The sequence below is a fragment of the Phodopus roborovskii genome, unplaced genomic scaffold (assembly GCF_943737965.1).
Source record: "Phodopus roborovskii unplaced genomic scaffold, PHOROB, whole genome shotgun sequence".
Lineage (NCBI taxonomy): Eukaryota > Metazoa > Chordata > Mammalia > Rodentia > Cricetidae > Phodopus > Phodopus roborovskii.
In genome coordinates, this window is record NW_026126511.1 from 43,409,783 (window position 1) to 43,424,807 (window position 15,025).

The 15,025-nt window shown below is 45.3% G+C and overlaps 2 protein-coding genes across 3 annotated transcripts in view; one reads left to right on the forward strand and one right to left on the reverse strand.

Moving 5' to 3' along the window:
• Positions 1-8,211, forward strand: part of Slc39a14 (solute carrier family 39 member 14) — a 43,914-nt gene extending 35,703 nt beyond the window's left edge. The window contains exons 5-10 of one of the 2 annotated variants that reach the window (XM_051195430.1): positions 861-1,030; positions 4,010-4,129; positions 4,617-4,805; positions 4,919-5,126; positions 5,920-6,104; positions 7,735-8,211. In XM_051195430.1, the coding sequence (XP_051051387.1) occupies positions 861-1,030; positions 4,010-4,129; positions 4,617-4,805; positions 4,919-5,126; positions 5,920-6,104; positions 7,735-7,881 (1,019 nt within the window). In that variant the 3' untranslated portion in view covers positions 7,882-8,211. The remainder of the gene's footprint in view (positions 1-860; positions 1,031-4,009; positions 4,130-4,616; positions 4,806-4,918; positions 5,127-5,919; positions 6,105-7,734) is intronic. The other variant, XM_051195429.1, reaches the window with a different exon arrangement.
• Positions 1-15,025, reverse strand: part of Reep4 (receptor accessory protein 4) — an 816,909-nt gene that overhangs the window by 205,522 nt on the left and 596,362 nt on the right. The gene's annotated exons all lie outside the window — the stretch shown is intronic.

Genomic DNA, 15,025 nt, shown 5'->3' on the forward strand with positions numbered 1-15,025 from the left:
AGCTCCCCTAACAGTTTCAAAATTCCCAAGGGAGACCTCATCTTGGGCTATTTTTTTCAGCTCCAGCCAATGAATTTACTAATTTTTTTAGGGATTTGAAATGAAATGTTCCGTTGCCTGTTTGGCTGGTACTACTGCCATTGCCCGTGTTCCGCCCTTGGGGTCACACGAGGGTTGCCATCCTGGTACAGTTTTGTGCTGCCCCCTCCTGAGGGCTGTGCTCACAACCCAGAGTGTGTCACCCTGGAAAACGCATTTGAAATACATTTTTATGATGAGCTGGTCTTGGAACTCTGCTTTCTACACCGAGTCCCTCTCAAAGTAAATAGGAACAAACAAATGCAACTGCTTAGAAACCAAATCTGATGGGCATCGAGTCTTAACCTGTTCTGCCCTGCACAAGCCAAACCATCCTTGGGTAGTCATGTGTGCCTCTGTGACATGGCTTAATTAACTATGCAGAAGCAAAGCCAGGAACATAGCGAGCTTCTCTTCGAATTAAAAGACCTGAGTGCAAGGCCTTTGCTGGTCCAGAGCACGTGGTGTGTGTGTGAGTGATGAGGCTGCACCCTGCCCTGTTTGCCAGTCACACCAGCTGGCTGGTATGACCCAGGCCACCTCAGGAGCAAGGGCGGTAGTCACAGGGTTCCCAGGCCACCTCAAATTCCTCATACCCTCCTGCACTGATTGAAGGAAATTGCATCAGACTCGAATCACTAACAAGTTTCCTATTTCTCTCTCCCTCCCTACTTGTCTCTGGTTTTTCTATTTGGGTTCCTTTGTTAATACCCACAACTCTCCTCTCCACCTCCTTCCCCTAATGGTGGTTGCCTTGCTCCCTGTCCTGGGTGGGCTGGCAGTCTGGGGGTACGGTCTCCTCTGCGTTACCGTCATCTCCCTCTGCTCCCTCATGGGGGCCAGCGTGGTGCCTTTCATGAAGAAGACTTTTTACAAGAGGCTGCTGCTCTACTTCATAGCCTTGGCGATTGGAACCCTCTACTCCAACGCCCTCTTCCAGCTCATCCCCGAGGTATGGCAAGCTGCAGCATTCACCCCAAAGCACCCTGTCTACTAGTAGGCACGGGGGAGGCTCCTCTGTCTGCATGGAAGGCTTAGGAACTAATCCCCAAGGTCCTTTCTGTTTGTAAAGTAAAGCTAGGACCAAGGCAGGAGCTAGGAGAGGTTTGAGAGCTAGGTTGAAATCCCATCCTTCCTATCTCCAGATTATATATCCTGGACCAGCCATTCACCTCTCTGTTCTTTGTATAAAATGGCAGATAATAGGATTGACCTCTAAGACATATGAGTGCCTCCAAAGGGCCAGCGTTGCTGAGTGAAAAGCCAGTGTAACTTGGGACTGGAGAGATGGCTCAGTGGTTAAGATCACTAGCTGTTGTGGTTTGATTCCCAGCACCCACACAGAGCTTACAAACTGTAACTCCAGTCCCAGAGGATTCGATGCCCTCTTCTGGCCTCTGCAGGTACACTTATAGTGCATATATATATATATATATATATATATATGCAGACAAAACATTCATACACATAAAATACTTATTTTTTTAATAAAAAAGAAAAACAAGCTAGTGTAGCTCTGGCTCAGTGTGGGGCTTCAGTCCAGAGAACCAAAACAACAGAATGTACAGGTCTCGGTGAAAAGCCGGTTCTCTTTGGTAGGGAGTTTGAGGGCCCAGGAAATCCAAAGGAAACACAACATCTACAGCAACTTCATGTGGTGATCTTCCACGGAAGAGAAGGCAGCAGGTGTTTTGAAGCCTGGGTAGTCAGCTTCGGAGACATTCCATCTGACTTAGTGAGATACCTTCAGTAGACCCAATAATTAGAATAAGCACAAGGCATTTCACTGTAGGTGGTCTGACAGGCCTGAGCAAAGGCAAGAGACGTTTTCACATGCTTCTGAGAACAATGTTTTCCACAGTATTGCTTGGTGTTCCTAGTGGAGCAGCCGTGGTAGCTGTCGACCGACTGTTTTTCCCACAGAGCCTGACCTGCATGAGAGGCCACTCCTCCAAGCCCAGGGCCCATGAGTCTGATGGGTCCTGTGGCCTTGCATCCCCACCTCGCCTCCTGGCTTTTTCCCAGGGTGCTCACCCGAAAGCCCTGCTTCTTTAGCATTTGCCCTCTGGGTCTCTTAAGATGGTTGCTAGAGGGCTGGGACTGAGCAAAGTGCTCTGAACACCTGGAGGAAAAATGCTTGCCTTTGGAGGACCATGGGGTTCCCCTTCAGGAAGGTCAGCTTCTGTCCTGTTCCAGGGAGCTGGAAGATTTTTAAATTTAATTGCATTTAATTTAATTAATTAATTTTGGGTTTTCTAGACAGGGATTTTCTGTGTAACAGTCCCGACTATTCTGGAACTCACTCTAGACCAGACTGGCCTCAAACTCACAGAGATCCGCCTGCCTCTGCCTCCCAAGTGCTGGAATTAAAGGTGTTTATTTTTTGAGGCAGTCTCATTTCAGGATCTCAAACACCCTGTCTTCCTGCCTCAGCCTCCTGAGTGCTGGGAATGGAGTTTCTATGACTCTGTTCTCTGTTAGAGAAGAGACAAATGGGTCATTGGGCACTTGACTCCGTAAACCAGGAGCTGAATTAGGTCAGGACTCTGGCTATTCCTGTCTTCTGTGTCAACAAATCCTTTTTTTCTTTCCTTATTTAATATGTAAAGTTTCCTGAAGGAACTCAAAGAAACATATCCTCCATTCCATTCTTTTTTTTAAAAAAAAAAATTTGTTTTTTATTCTTTTCTAAAGAGATGGAATCTTTTTGGGCAGGCTGGCCTCATATTCCTGGGCTCGGGGTCCTCCCACCTCATCCTGAGCTGTGGAAACTGAGTCATGTGGTGTAACTAGGGCTGGCTTTAAACCACCCTAAGATTGATGCCTGCAGGGATGTAGCCTGCTTTTTTGGTCTGTGGTCAGGAAAATGCTGCAATTCTTGCTGTGGAACTGGAATGGATTTCCCTTTTTAGCAATCATAACTAAACCACTTCCCATTGTGTTCATGGGCAGATCAACCAGGGACACTGGATGAGACAAAAATAAATGCAAGTGGCCTCCCTTTAAATGTCGAAGTTGATGACTTGGTGCTCGTGTAGCTAAGTACTGACAGAAATTAAGGCAGTGCTCTCATTAAAAGAGAAAAGCTGTCTTCGGTCCCCAGTGCTGGGGAGGTAGGGGCAGGCTGCTGTATGAGTCTAGGTCAACTTGGTCTATGTAGTGACACTTAGGAAGAAAGGAAGGAAGGAAGGAAGGATAGAAGGAAAGAAGGAAGGAAGGAAGGAAGGCTGGGCATAGTAGCACATGCCTATAATCAACACTTTGGAGTGTAAGGTAGGAGATTGCTGTGAGTTTGAGGCTAGCCTGGGCTATGGAATGAGATCATATTTCAAGAGAGACCACCACCAACAGCAACAAACAAAAAAGTAGAACACCACCTGCAGTGTTTTTTTTCTGGAGCTCAAGGCTGTAGAGATGGCTCAGCAGTTAAGAATGCTTGCTTCTCTTTCAGAGGTCCAGAGTTTGGTTCCCAGCATATATATGACTTACAGCTGCCTACACCTGCAGGCTCAGGTGACCTGACGCCTCTTCTGGCCCCCTTGGGCACCCATTTGCACATGTAAACAAACACGGACACATACATATAATCTAATTGTATACCTGATATATATGATTTCTATCATATATATGGGCTGGAGATGTAGCTTAGTGGTAGAGTGGTACACCTTAGCACACATAAGGTCCTGGCTCCAAACCTCAGGGTTGGGAAATACTAAAGCTGGTCTGTATTTTTTATCAGAATACCCAACCCACAGAGCTAGTGCTGACAGGTCAGGGGAATGCCAAGGTTAGGTTTTTGCGGCACGAGAATGTGCAGAGAGCAGAGCTCCCCGGGCTGCCTCTTTCCTAGAGCGGAGAGATCGGTAAGCAGGTGACAGGGAGTGATGAAGGCTTATTTACCTAAACTCACTCTCTTTTCCTGTGTCCACAGGCCTTTGGTTTCAACCCTCAGGACAATTATGTCTCCAAGTCTGCAGTGGTGTTTGGCGGCTTCTACCTTTTCTTTTTTACAGAGAAGATACTGAAGATGCTCCTGAAGCAGAAAAATGAGGTGAGCCCTGGGGGTAGCGATGGAACATTTGGGGAAACCTCTAACTTCAAACAACGATGTCATGGGCCAGCAGTGTGTGAAGGCTCTTGCAGAGCAAGCCCGGCAGTCTCTGTAGAAGGCAGTAAAGAGGCTTGGTGACAGACACCCAGGAACAGCGCTGACTAGTAGCTCCAATAAGAGGTCTCCAGTACCTGGCAAGAGGCCACTGCCTGTAAGAGTTGAATGAAGTGGCCATCTTGAAGGAGGAATCTTACTGTAGAGAGTAGTGGTCACCTCACTGGATTGAGTGTCATCAAGAGACTACTTCTTTGTCCAATAAGAAGTCCTTGTCTTCATGTGTGTTGCCACTAATATGTTCCCCCTATCCCTGTGTGTGGCCTTGGATTTAGAAATAAGATCTTCCCTGGCGTTATCGTGCTTCCTCCCAGAAGGTGTCGTGTTGGGCTAGTGGTTTTGGTCAGTAACACCATCCCTTTTCGATCTCTAGCACCATCATGGACACAACCATTTTACCTCCAACACTCTCCCTTCCAAGAAGGACCAGGAGGAGGGTGTGACGGAGAAACTACAGAATGGGGACCTGGACCACATGATCCCTCAGCATTGCAACAGTGAGCTTGATGGCAAGGCAGCTGGCACGGACGAGAAGGTCATCGTAGGCTCCATGTCTGTGCAGGTCAGCAGCCACCAGCTCCTGGGGGAGCCTCTAGGAAGCCCTGGCCTTAGTGAGTCAGGCTTAACTGGAGTCATCCTGAAATCTCAGGTCAGCTGGGATATGCTTTCTCCTAGGACCTGCAGGCATCCCAGAGTGCTTGCTACTGGCTCAAAGGGGTCCGATACTCTGACATTGGCACCCTGGCCTGGATGATTACCCTGAGCGATGGTCTTCACAATTTCATCGATGGCCTGGCTATTGGTGCCTCCTTCACCGTGTCTGTTTTCCAAGGCATCAGCACGTCAGTGGCCATTCTCTGTGAGGAATTCCCACATGAGCTGGGTGAGTATACATTGCCTGTCTCTCTGGACCAGCTGTGTCTCATCTCCTGTTGCCTCTTCCTTTTGCACCTCAGCTGTGTTCCATCTAACTCCCAAAATAAAACAGTTGAATAGAGTGTAGCTTAGAATGGTGACGGTTTTTACAGGAAGACTTTTATTCTGTGAGCCTCATATACTGTGGCTTGATCTTCTCACCTGTGTGGTTAATAACTTCACCCACCTTTTAGAATCATCAAGGGGATTATAAGCAAGGGATACAGACTTAGCTGGTGCCGAACACTATTCTGGATACTCAGCGAAGACGATTGTCTCTTACATCCTTTTCATCCTGCAGAAACTTGGAGTCTGCTAAAGTATGGCAGGTGAATAAGCTAGAAAAACCAGAGCTTAAGGATGCATATAGTTTTACCAAGGAGAGTAAGAAGCCAGGACTCAAGACTCAGGGACAGCCCAGGGTCCCAACTTTGGCATATGTTGGCTTGTGGTTAATTTCTCCCTCTCTCAGTTTTGTTTCCTGACTGTGCCATCTTAGGAGAAAGGGAGCTATTTTTATTTCAGTCCAAAGAGAAACGAGGCCATTGTTAGTTGGCTATCTACTTTTAAAATCCTATGAGTTATTTCCATCTTCTAGGTGGGGAGCAACAAGGCCATTGCTGGTTATTCAAGTACTTTCCAAACCCTATGAATTCTTTCCAGCCCCTGGGGGAGGCCAGAGCCAGAGTTGGAAGATGGAGGTGCCTTCATCCACCATTGAAGCAATCTGATTCATTAGTCCTTTCTCATTCCTGTTGTAGGAGACTTTGTTATCCTGCTCAATGCTGGTATGAGCATCCAGCAAGCTCTCTTCTTCAACTTCCTTTCTGCTTGCTGCTGCTATGTGGGTCTGGCCTTTGGCATCCTGGCTGGAAGTCACTTCTCAGCCAACTGGATTTTTGCACTGGCTGGAGGAATGTTCTTATATATTGCTCTAGCTGATATGGTAAGTGTGCCGTGGCTATAATTACCCTTGAGTAGGAGGGAAAGGACACAAGTTAGAATGTTTGTTTTTTAATTCTTTTTACATTGATTTTTGTGTGGGTACGAGTTCATTCTTGTGGAAGACAGCTTGTGGGGGCAGATTTTCTTTATCTTATGGGTTCCTGAGATGGAACACAGGTCCTCAGTCTTGGCAGCAAGTACTCTTTCACACTGATCCATCTTGCCAGCCCATGATTTTGTTTTTAATAACAGCTTTATTGAGATCTCTTTCCCATGCCATACAATTCACTAAATCAGTGATGTGACAGTTCAGGGCTAGAGAGATGGCTCTCCTGTTAAGAGCATTGGCTGCTCTTGAAGAGAACTCAGGTTTGATTCCCAGCACCCATATAGTAACTTAGAGCCATCTCCAGCTACAGTTTCAGGGGATCCAACCTTTTCTGTCCTGCTAGGGCCCAGGCACCCATGTGGTACACAGACATACATGCAGGCAAAATGCCTATACATATCAAACACATTTTCAAAATTCAAAAATGATAGAATCAGCATTTTCAAGGCAGCATTAGGGTTTTCTGTCTGTTTGTTTGAGACAAGAGGCTTACTTTTTAGCCCAGACTGGTCTTAGAGTCATTGAAGTCTGCCTCAGCTGCCCAAGGGCTGGGCATACAGGAGTAACCACCATCCCAGTGAATCATTGGTTGTTGTTGCTTTTTTAATTTATTTATTTTATGTATTTGATGCTCTATCTGCATGTGTGCAGATGTGTAGGATCTGATGTCTAGTAGGACATCAGATCCTACTAGAAATGGTTGTGAGCCACCATGTGGTTGCCAGGAATTGAACTCAGGACTTCTGGAGGAACAGCCAATGCACTTAACCACTAAAACATCTCTCCAGTCCAATTCATTGGATTATAAAGGGAGAATTTTGGTCCCCTCTGTTGCCATAACATTAAGGAAAATTGACTATAGTCAGTCCAGGGTCCGTGTTTAATTTTGTTAGAGATGTAAAAAGAAAAGAGTAAAAGAGAAAGAACATTACTGTATCATAAATAATGAAAACTATATCTTTGTTTTAATGTTTTTGAGAATTTCATATGTGAATGCTGTATTTACATCCATTTGCTCCTTCTTCCTCCATATCCTCCAAATTCTGTGTCATCATCCCCCTGCCCTGCTTCTGCTCAAATTCATAGCCTCTTTTCTCCAATTATTACACACACACACACACACACACACACACACACTACATATATATTACACAAACACATACAAACTGCTGAGTCCATTTAGTGTTGTTTGTATGTATTATGTGTATTGGATATCCAACTAGAGGGCTCATCCCTGGGGAAGTCTGATCCTCCCTCTCTGAGTAGTCATTGTCTATAACTCTTCATCTGTGGCCATTGGTGTCAGCATCGTTCAGGTCTTATTTCCGGCAGCCATATTGTTGAGAACTATAGGTGATGGCCAAAGATAATGCCCCCAATGACTTACTTCCTCTAGAGAAGTCACCAGAACCTCCAAAACACCACTACCAGAAATGGGGTGGGGTGGTGGATTCAAACGATAACTTGTCCCAGTCACCACGTTGGTAAGATGATATCGGAAACTGTAACTCTCTTTTCTCAGTTCCCTGAGATGAACGAGGTCTGCCAAGAGGACGAAAGGAAGAACAGCTTCTTGGTCCCCTTCGTCATCCAGAATCTCGGCCTCCTGACTGGCTTCTCCATCATGCTGGTCCTCACAATGTATTCAGGACAGATTCAGATTGGGTAGGGCCCTGCCAGCGGAGAGCCAGTGGCATTGCACGTCAGACTCTGGGCCTTATGTCCCTGGCCTAAGGACTCAGCATCCATGAAGCGTCATGGAAGAGGCAGTTCAGATGTCAGCTGTTTCAAAATGTTCTGTCCTAGGAAGAACCTGCCCTGGGACTCTCTAGGTAGTGCCTCAAACCGTCTCCCAACCCTTCCCGCGGATGATTCTGGAACTGAAATGCCTCCCTCGTGTAGGACACACCTCCCTTTTCCTTCTGGTTACCCTCTTCTGTCTTTTTCTCTTGGAGGAAGCACTGAGATGTTGAATCTTTTACAATGCAAAAATGAAGCCAGTGGTCATGGTTTGGTTAGAAATATTAGGGTGGCATCTGGCTTTGGGATTCTGAAAGTGCTGTTCTGGACATCAGGTCACTCCATCTTGACATGGGTCCTCCTGTTTTTACAGAGATAGGACAGAAGATAAGAATCCCCCCCCACTTTTTTTTTTCCCAGTCTGTTCAGTTAACAGTTCTCTGAAAGAGACTGGCATTCTGAGCAGTTGAGGCAGGGGGTCACCTTGAGTGTCAAAGAGGTAGAACTCATGGTGGATGTCTTGCCTCCTTGGTGTTCTCTGGTCTCCACGAGGATGCTGGGTGCTGGTTGTGTGCAGCATCTATGTCTCAGAATCAGCCAGGTGAGCCACAGCGGGCATACTTCGGAGTAGCAAGAGATCTGCACTAGATCACTTCGTTTTGCCCTGATTTTCACACACACCTCCTCTTGGCTTCCTTTTTCTAGATACTTTTTTTAGATGCTTCACTAGGAGCACATTTAAAATTTTGCATTAAAGGGGAAATTGCACAAATCTCCCCTGGTCTAGACTTGTGTCAAGTAGAGCCTGTTTCAGAATCGGGACACAGTTGTTTATTCCTTAAACAAAAGTAATCACAATGGAGTCAGTGCTCACCAAACTTAGGACTTGCCAATTGCAGAAGTAATTGGTGAATACTAAGGGACTCTGGACCTCGAGGTCAAACCTTCAGGTCAGGGCTGCAGACGTCATTGCTGCCAGTGGATTTTAAAGGGCATGCTGTCTAGCTACCACTTCCTCCCTGGCCCCAGACAACAAGATTGAACCCTGAATCAAATTGAGTGTAAATTGCTTTCTTTTGCTCCAGGAAAACAGATGGTTATGCTTGTCATTTCTTACCACAGGCCAGCCTCAGACATTGTGGAGCCCTCTCCTCAGAACTCTGGCTTCCAGGGGAGCTAATCTCCAGGTTCACTAAGTGAATTAATTTTATTATTATCATATTGATAATGTGGATTCCTTAGCCACTTTGGGAAGCCAGTCTCTCCCGGAGCCTTTCTTAGTGGTGCCCACAGTCACAGCCCAGGGGCCATTGTTTGCATGACAGTTCTGGTTCATTGCCAACACCTGAGTCTTTCTGTTCTTACCACAGGAAAACTGTCACACACACACACACACACACACACATATACACAACCACACATATGTGCATGTGGCGTGTGTGACATACATATGTTCATTCTTCTTGGGGAAACATGCTTGAGACCACGAATCCTGACAATACTACTGGAGAAACATAGAGATTTGTTCAGTTTCTCTCCTGCTCTTAACTTTTGCCTTGGCTGGGTTTGAGAAGAGGCAAGGAGGAAGAGGAAACTCCAGCAGTCAAGGTTCCTGACTGAATGTCAGGACCAAGTCCTGGTAGGATTAGGGGTCCACTTTTTACCAAAGAACCAATTCCTTCAATCTCAGAATCTAATATTTTATGTTATTGTTGTTACTGTTTGAAGATGAATCTCTTTTCTGTCTTATTTTCCCAACAACTGCTTCCAGAGCTAGCAGAAATTGACACTCAAAATCCAAAACTGAGCAGGGCGTGGTGGCTCACACCTGTAATCTCAGCATTTAACAGGTAGAGTCAGGCGGGAGGCTCAATTTTTGTACCAACCTGAGTTTCATAGTGAATTGCAGCCCAGTCTGGGCTACAGAGTGAGATCCAGTGTAAGCAAGACAAAAGAAAGATAAAAATATACCACTTAATACTATTTTATGTGTGGGTTGAAGGTGTGGCTCAGTGCCAGAGCTTTTGCCTAGTGTGTGTGTGTGTGTGACACCCTGAATTTTATTCCCAGCACCACCACACACCCCCAAAAAGGACTGAAAGATTCTGCTTTGCTTAGTTCATGTTCGTGTGTTATAATCTCCTCTAGATGCGACTATTCATTAAATGCCCTTCATGCTGAAGGAGGATGGTGGTTTCGTTTGTTTAGAAGAACTTAAACATAGAGTCTTAAACATGAGATAGCCAGGTGTTAGTAGCACACACCTTTAGTCCCAGTACTGGGGAGTCAGAGATAGGTGGATCTCTGAGTTTGAGACCAGTCTGGTCTACAAGAACTAGTTCCAGGGCAGACTCCAAAGCAATACAGAGAAACCCTGTCTCAAAAAACCAACAAACAAACAACCTGAGATGAGTGCTTGCCATGCACACTTTACAGGAACCGAGAACGTTCTTGTGCAGACAGCTGCCTTTAAAGGGAGACCCTGGACTCAGGTGGCAAGTGTGTATGTTGTAGGGTAGGGGTGGGAGGTTGGGGGGCTGCTCCAGTCCAACTGATTATTTGTTGTTGGCAGCACATATGCCCAGTGAGTTGAAATTGTGGCCCCTGAATTCTTTTGACTTTCAAATGTTGAACTTGTTGTTTTAAGCATTTGTATATATAAGTCCAAGGGGTGGCGAGTTGTTTAGCAGCCGGCTCCCCACCCCACGCCATATTGCCTGTAGCTTTCTTCCTCCTGCTAACACTGCGAGGGAAGTACTTGTCACACAGGGGAGCCCGTAGCCAGGGATAGGGTTCTGTCACTTCACACCTCATCCCTGACCTCACTGTGTTACCACCTCCTCTCCCCCAATATTTGTTGTCTGGTGTCAGCAGGGAGAGCATTCTTTAGTAACCCTTCACCCTGGCTTTTAAAGGACTTCTGGCTTGCCTAGGATCAGTTTTAGGGAACCCTCTTCCAAAGAGATGCTGATAAGCTGGGTGATTTTTTTTGTTTGTTTGTTTTTTTTTTTTCAAAAAGAGGATTTTATTCATAGTTCCCTTTACAGTTCCATCACAGTATTTTTTTTAAATAACTCAGGTGTTATGAGGAGAATTAGAAAATTAAATAACTTATGTCATGTGGACTGTAAGTCTTTTATTTGTAAGATTCTATAAATAAAGCTTTATTCTGTAAGAATTGGTGAGAGTCCCAAGTGTGATCATTGGTCTGAAGATCTGGAGTGTAATGGACAATCTTTGACACAAGGTGGCGATGGTGTGTTGCTGATTTACAAAGGGTTGTTTTACTGGGTCCAGCTTACATTTTGGCTGTGGGAACTTAGAAGGGACTTCATGTATCATATAATTCACTTATTTTAAAAAAGATTCACCTTTGGCCCAGTGTGATGCTCAGGAACAAACCACTTAGCTATGGGTGAGGCCTTCGGAAGAGTAAAGACTGTATAGAGTTCTGTACAGAACTCACTTAAGTAATTTTTTCTTTACATTTATTGTGTGTACTTGTGTTTGAGTGGACATGTTCATGCATTCCGGGGTGTGTGCACAGATGTTAGTTCTCTCCTACTATGCGGTTTCTGAGGATTCAATTCATGTCATCAGGCTTGGGGACAAACAAACTTACCCACTGAGCCATCTTGCTCAGATAATTAATTACTCTGTAGGTTATGAGGTGATGTTTAAATGCCACACTGCTCTGGTTTAGCTCTTACTGGGTGAGATGCCTGCAGGGCACTCATGCTGGTGATCCAACCAAGATCTCACCATAGTTTGCTGGGGAATAAATCTTACAGGGTGAAGGGGCTGGAGAGATGGGTGGGCTCAGTGGTTAAGAGCACTGGCTGCTCTTCCAGAGGATCTGGATTCAGTTCCCAGCACCCACACAGCAGCTCATAACTGTCTAACTGCAGTTCCAAGGGATCTTATACCCTCACACAGACATGCATGCAGGTACAACACCAATGCACACAAAAATCTTCCAGGTGTGAATTGTCACTAGTTACTAGCAGTTCCCTGAGTATCAGAGTCGGCTCATTGATGAGTGGAACCCTCTACAGTAGTATCCTAGCACCTTAAGATTTCAGCCAGAGCATGTTAAGGTTTATTCTGGTCTTGCTGGGGTACAACAGTTTGCCCAGCCTGAAGCAAACTGTATCACCCCACCCCCGGTTTAAAATAGCTCTGCAAAACCACCTGTCCTGGAATACCATCCACAAATCATATTGGCCTTTGATTTATTTTTCTGTGTATATGGGTGTTTTGTCTACATTTATATGTTGTGTACCATTTGCATGCCCAGTGCCTGAGGGTAGATAGATAGATAGCATCAAATCCCCTGGGACCCGAGTAGCTAAGTGTTGTGCGGGGTATCAAACCTAGGTCTTTTGGAGGAGCATCCACTGCTCGTAACTGCTGAGCCAGCTCTCCGACCCCTTGTATTGCTCTTTTAATTTGCATTAGTTTTCTGCCCTTTTGCTGGTGTTGTCACAGAGAATATTGGCCACTGTACCGGCATCTACCCTTTCCCTGGAACTTCCTCCTTATGCTCTTAGTACTTTCCTAGGCTGAGTTTGTTTTTTCTCTTTGCATGACTCGATTCAGGGCTTGCATTATTAACTGAAGTTAGCACACCAAACTCCTGGGTGGAGGCTTCGGTTGCTTTCTGATACGTGAGCAGTTGCTATGCAGGAGAAACGAATGAGACAGCCAGATGAGACATCTGGGTTCCCTTTTTCTTTGGCAGTGTGCTTCCAAGTGATGCTTTGCCTTCTCCTCATCTGGCCCACGTTCATTTAGAAACACATACTCGGAAGAGGTGAAGTTACAGCACAGAAGGCAATGTGACACAGAAGTAAACAGGCCTGTAAGATGATTAAAGCTGTCACTGCAGACATCCCTTTGTAATACTCTTAGCCTGCTAAGCCCTTTGGGGGAGGGGGTGGGATGCCTGTAAACTGGAAATGTCTTCTCAAGTAATGAGTTAGGCTCCCTCCCTCACTGCTTCTTTTCTAAGCAGCGATGCTTAAATCTGAGAAAAAATCCATTCTGAGAAGTAGCGAAGATACTCAACACGGAACAAAATACCTATCTTACTTTAAAGACGGTGCACACTTTGTGGTCTAGCATGGCACACATATTCCTGAAGACTGCTGGTTTCCCCACTCAATACCCATTGACAGTCAATTTCTTCATTCTTCTGGAATACATTGAATTACAATCTGTGTCTTCTAGACTGTGTGTGTGTGTGTGTGTGTGTGTGTGTGTGTGTGTGTGTGTGTGTGTGATGACTCAGAAGGTAAAGGGCATGCCTCCTGGCATTCACATGATGGAAGGAGGGAACCAATCCCTGCAAGTTATCCTTCGGCCTCTGCAAAAAGTGATATGACAGATGTGAGCCCCCCCCCCCCAGTAAATAACAATTTGGGGCATCCTAGAGAGGATCCTGGTTTATTTCCCAGGATGGTTCAGCCATTTGTAATTCCATTTTCAAGGGATCTGACACCCTCTTCTGATTTTGCAGGTACTAGGCACATATGTGCTTCATACATACAGGCAAGCAAAAAACACTCATCTTAAATAATTTTAGAAGATTTTTATTTTTAACTATGTGTATGGGAGTGGCATTGCACGTGTGGATGCAGGTGCTCTCAGAGGCCACAAGAGGGCATCGGATCCACTGGAGCTGGAGTTTGTGTGAGCTACTGAAACTGAACTCAGGTTTTCCTTAAGGCCAAGGACATTTTATGTTTTTATTTATATATTACTTATATAAATAAACATTAATATACTTTAAGTATTAAGAATATGTAATCTATATATTTGGAAAGACGGCAGCAGTTGGGAAAGATACAGAGGCCCTATCAGAGCTAACCCCACCAAGTGTTTCCTTTTCAACACCACCGTCTCTTCTCACTGTTTTCTTGAGGTTCATTAGAAAGGAAGTGAGTGAACAGACTATTCTTCCGGTATAATAGCAATCTTTGACCTTGGCAGCAGGCAGGTGGCCAGGATGGTTGTCACACCAATTATGGTTAAGGGATAACTAGAAGTTTTCTGACTCTGGTAATCATAAGCCAAGAAGTACTTTTCCCACTAGGTTCTGGGGTTACTTCTGTATTTGTGCTTTGCTCATCGATACTCCAAATACTGAGGTTTTGAACAAATAAACTGGGTTTTCACGAACACATCAGGTCGTCTGAGTGGAGGCCCCTGGCAAATCTCCTGAAATCTTTGTAAATAAGGTGTTTTGTTTTGTTTTGTTTGTTTTGTTTTTAACTCCCTTCAGTTTTTTGAGACAGGGTTCCTCTGTAGCTTTGGAGGCTGTCCTGGAACTCGCTCTGTAGACCAGGCTGGCCTTAAACTCACAGAGATCCGCCCGCCTCTCCCTCTTGAGCGCCCAGCTAGGTGTTTTCTCTTAAAAATGTTTTTTATTTTATTTTATTTGTTTGTTTGTTTGTTTGTTTTGGTTTTTTGAGACAGGGGTTCTCTGTGGTTTTGGAGGCTGTCCTGGAACTAGCTCTGTAGACCAGGCTGGTCTCAAACTCACAGAGATCCGCCTGCCTCTGCCTCCTGAGTGCTGGGTGTGCGCCACCACTGCCCAGCTTAAAAAGTATTTTTAAATCGCTCTTTTTCTGCTGGGATATGTAGCACAGGTCTGTGATTCCATCGCAGCACTTGGGAGGTGGGGGCAGGAGCATCAGCAATTCAAAGCTAAGCCTTAGGGACATAGTGGGTTTGACTGGAGGGGGTGCCATTAATTATAGATGGTAATGGGGGGAAATCTTTTTTTATCATGTCTTTCCCAAGTGGGAGATTCTTTCAAGTGCCCTGCAACTGTCTTTCTAAGTCTCTACTCGTTGTACAAAGCAGTGGATTTAATTGAGACACTTTGAAACCTGCATATAATAAGTGCTTTGATAATGTCTGTCCATACCCCCTACACCTTACAGTTCACAAAACAGACTCTTGGAAGCTGTGGTCTGGTGGCTTCCTATACAGAAGGCCCAAGGTGTAGTAGGATATGCTTTGGGGTTGGTTTTGGTTCTAATTGACTATTTCTTGTCCCTCTTGTTTTG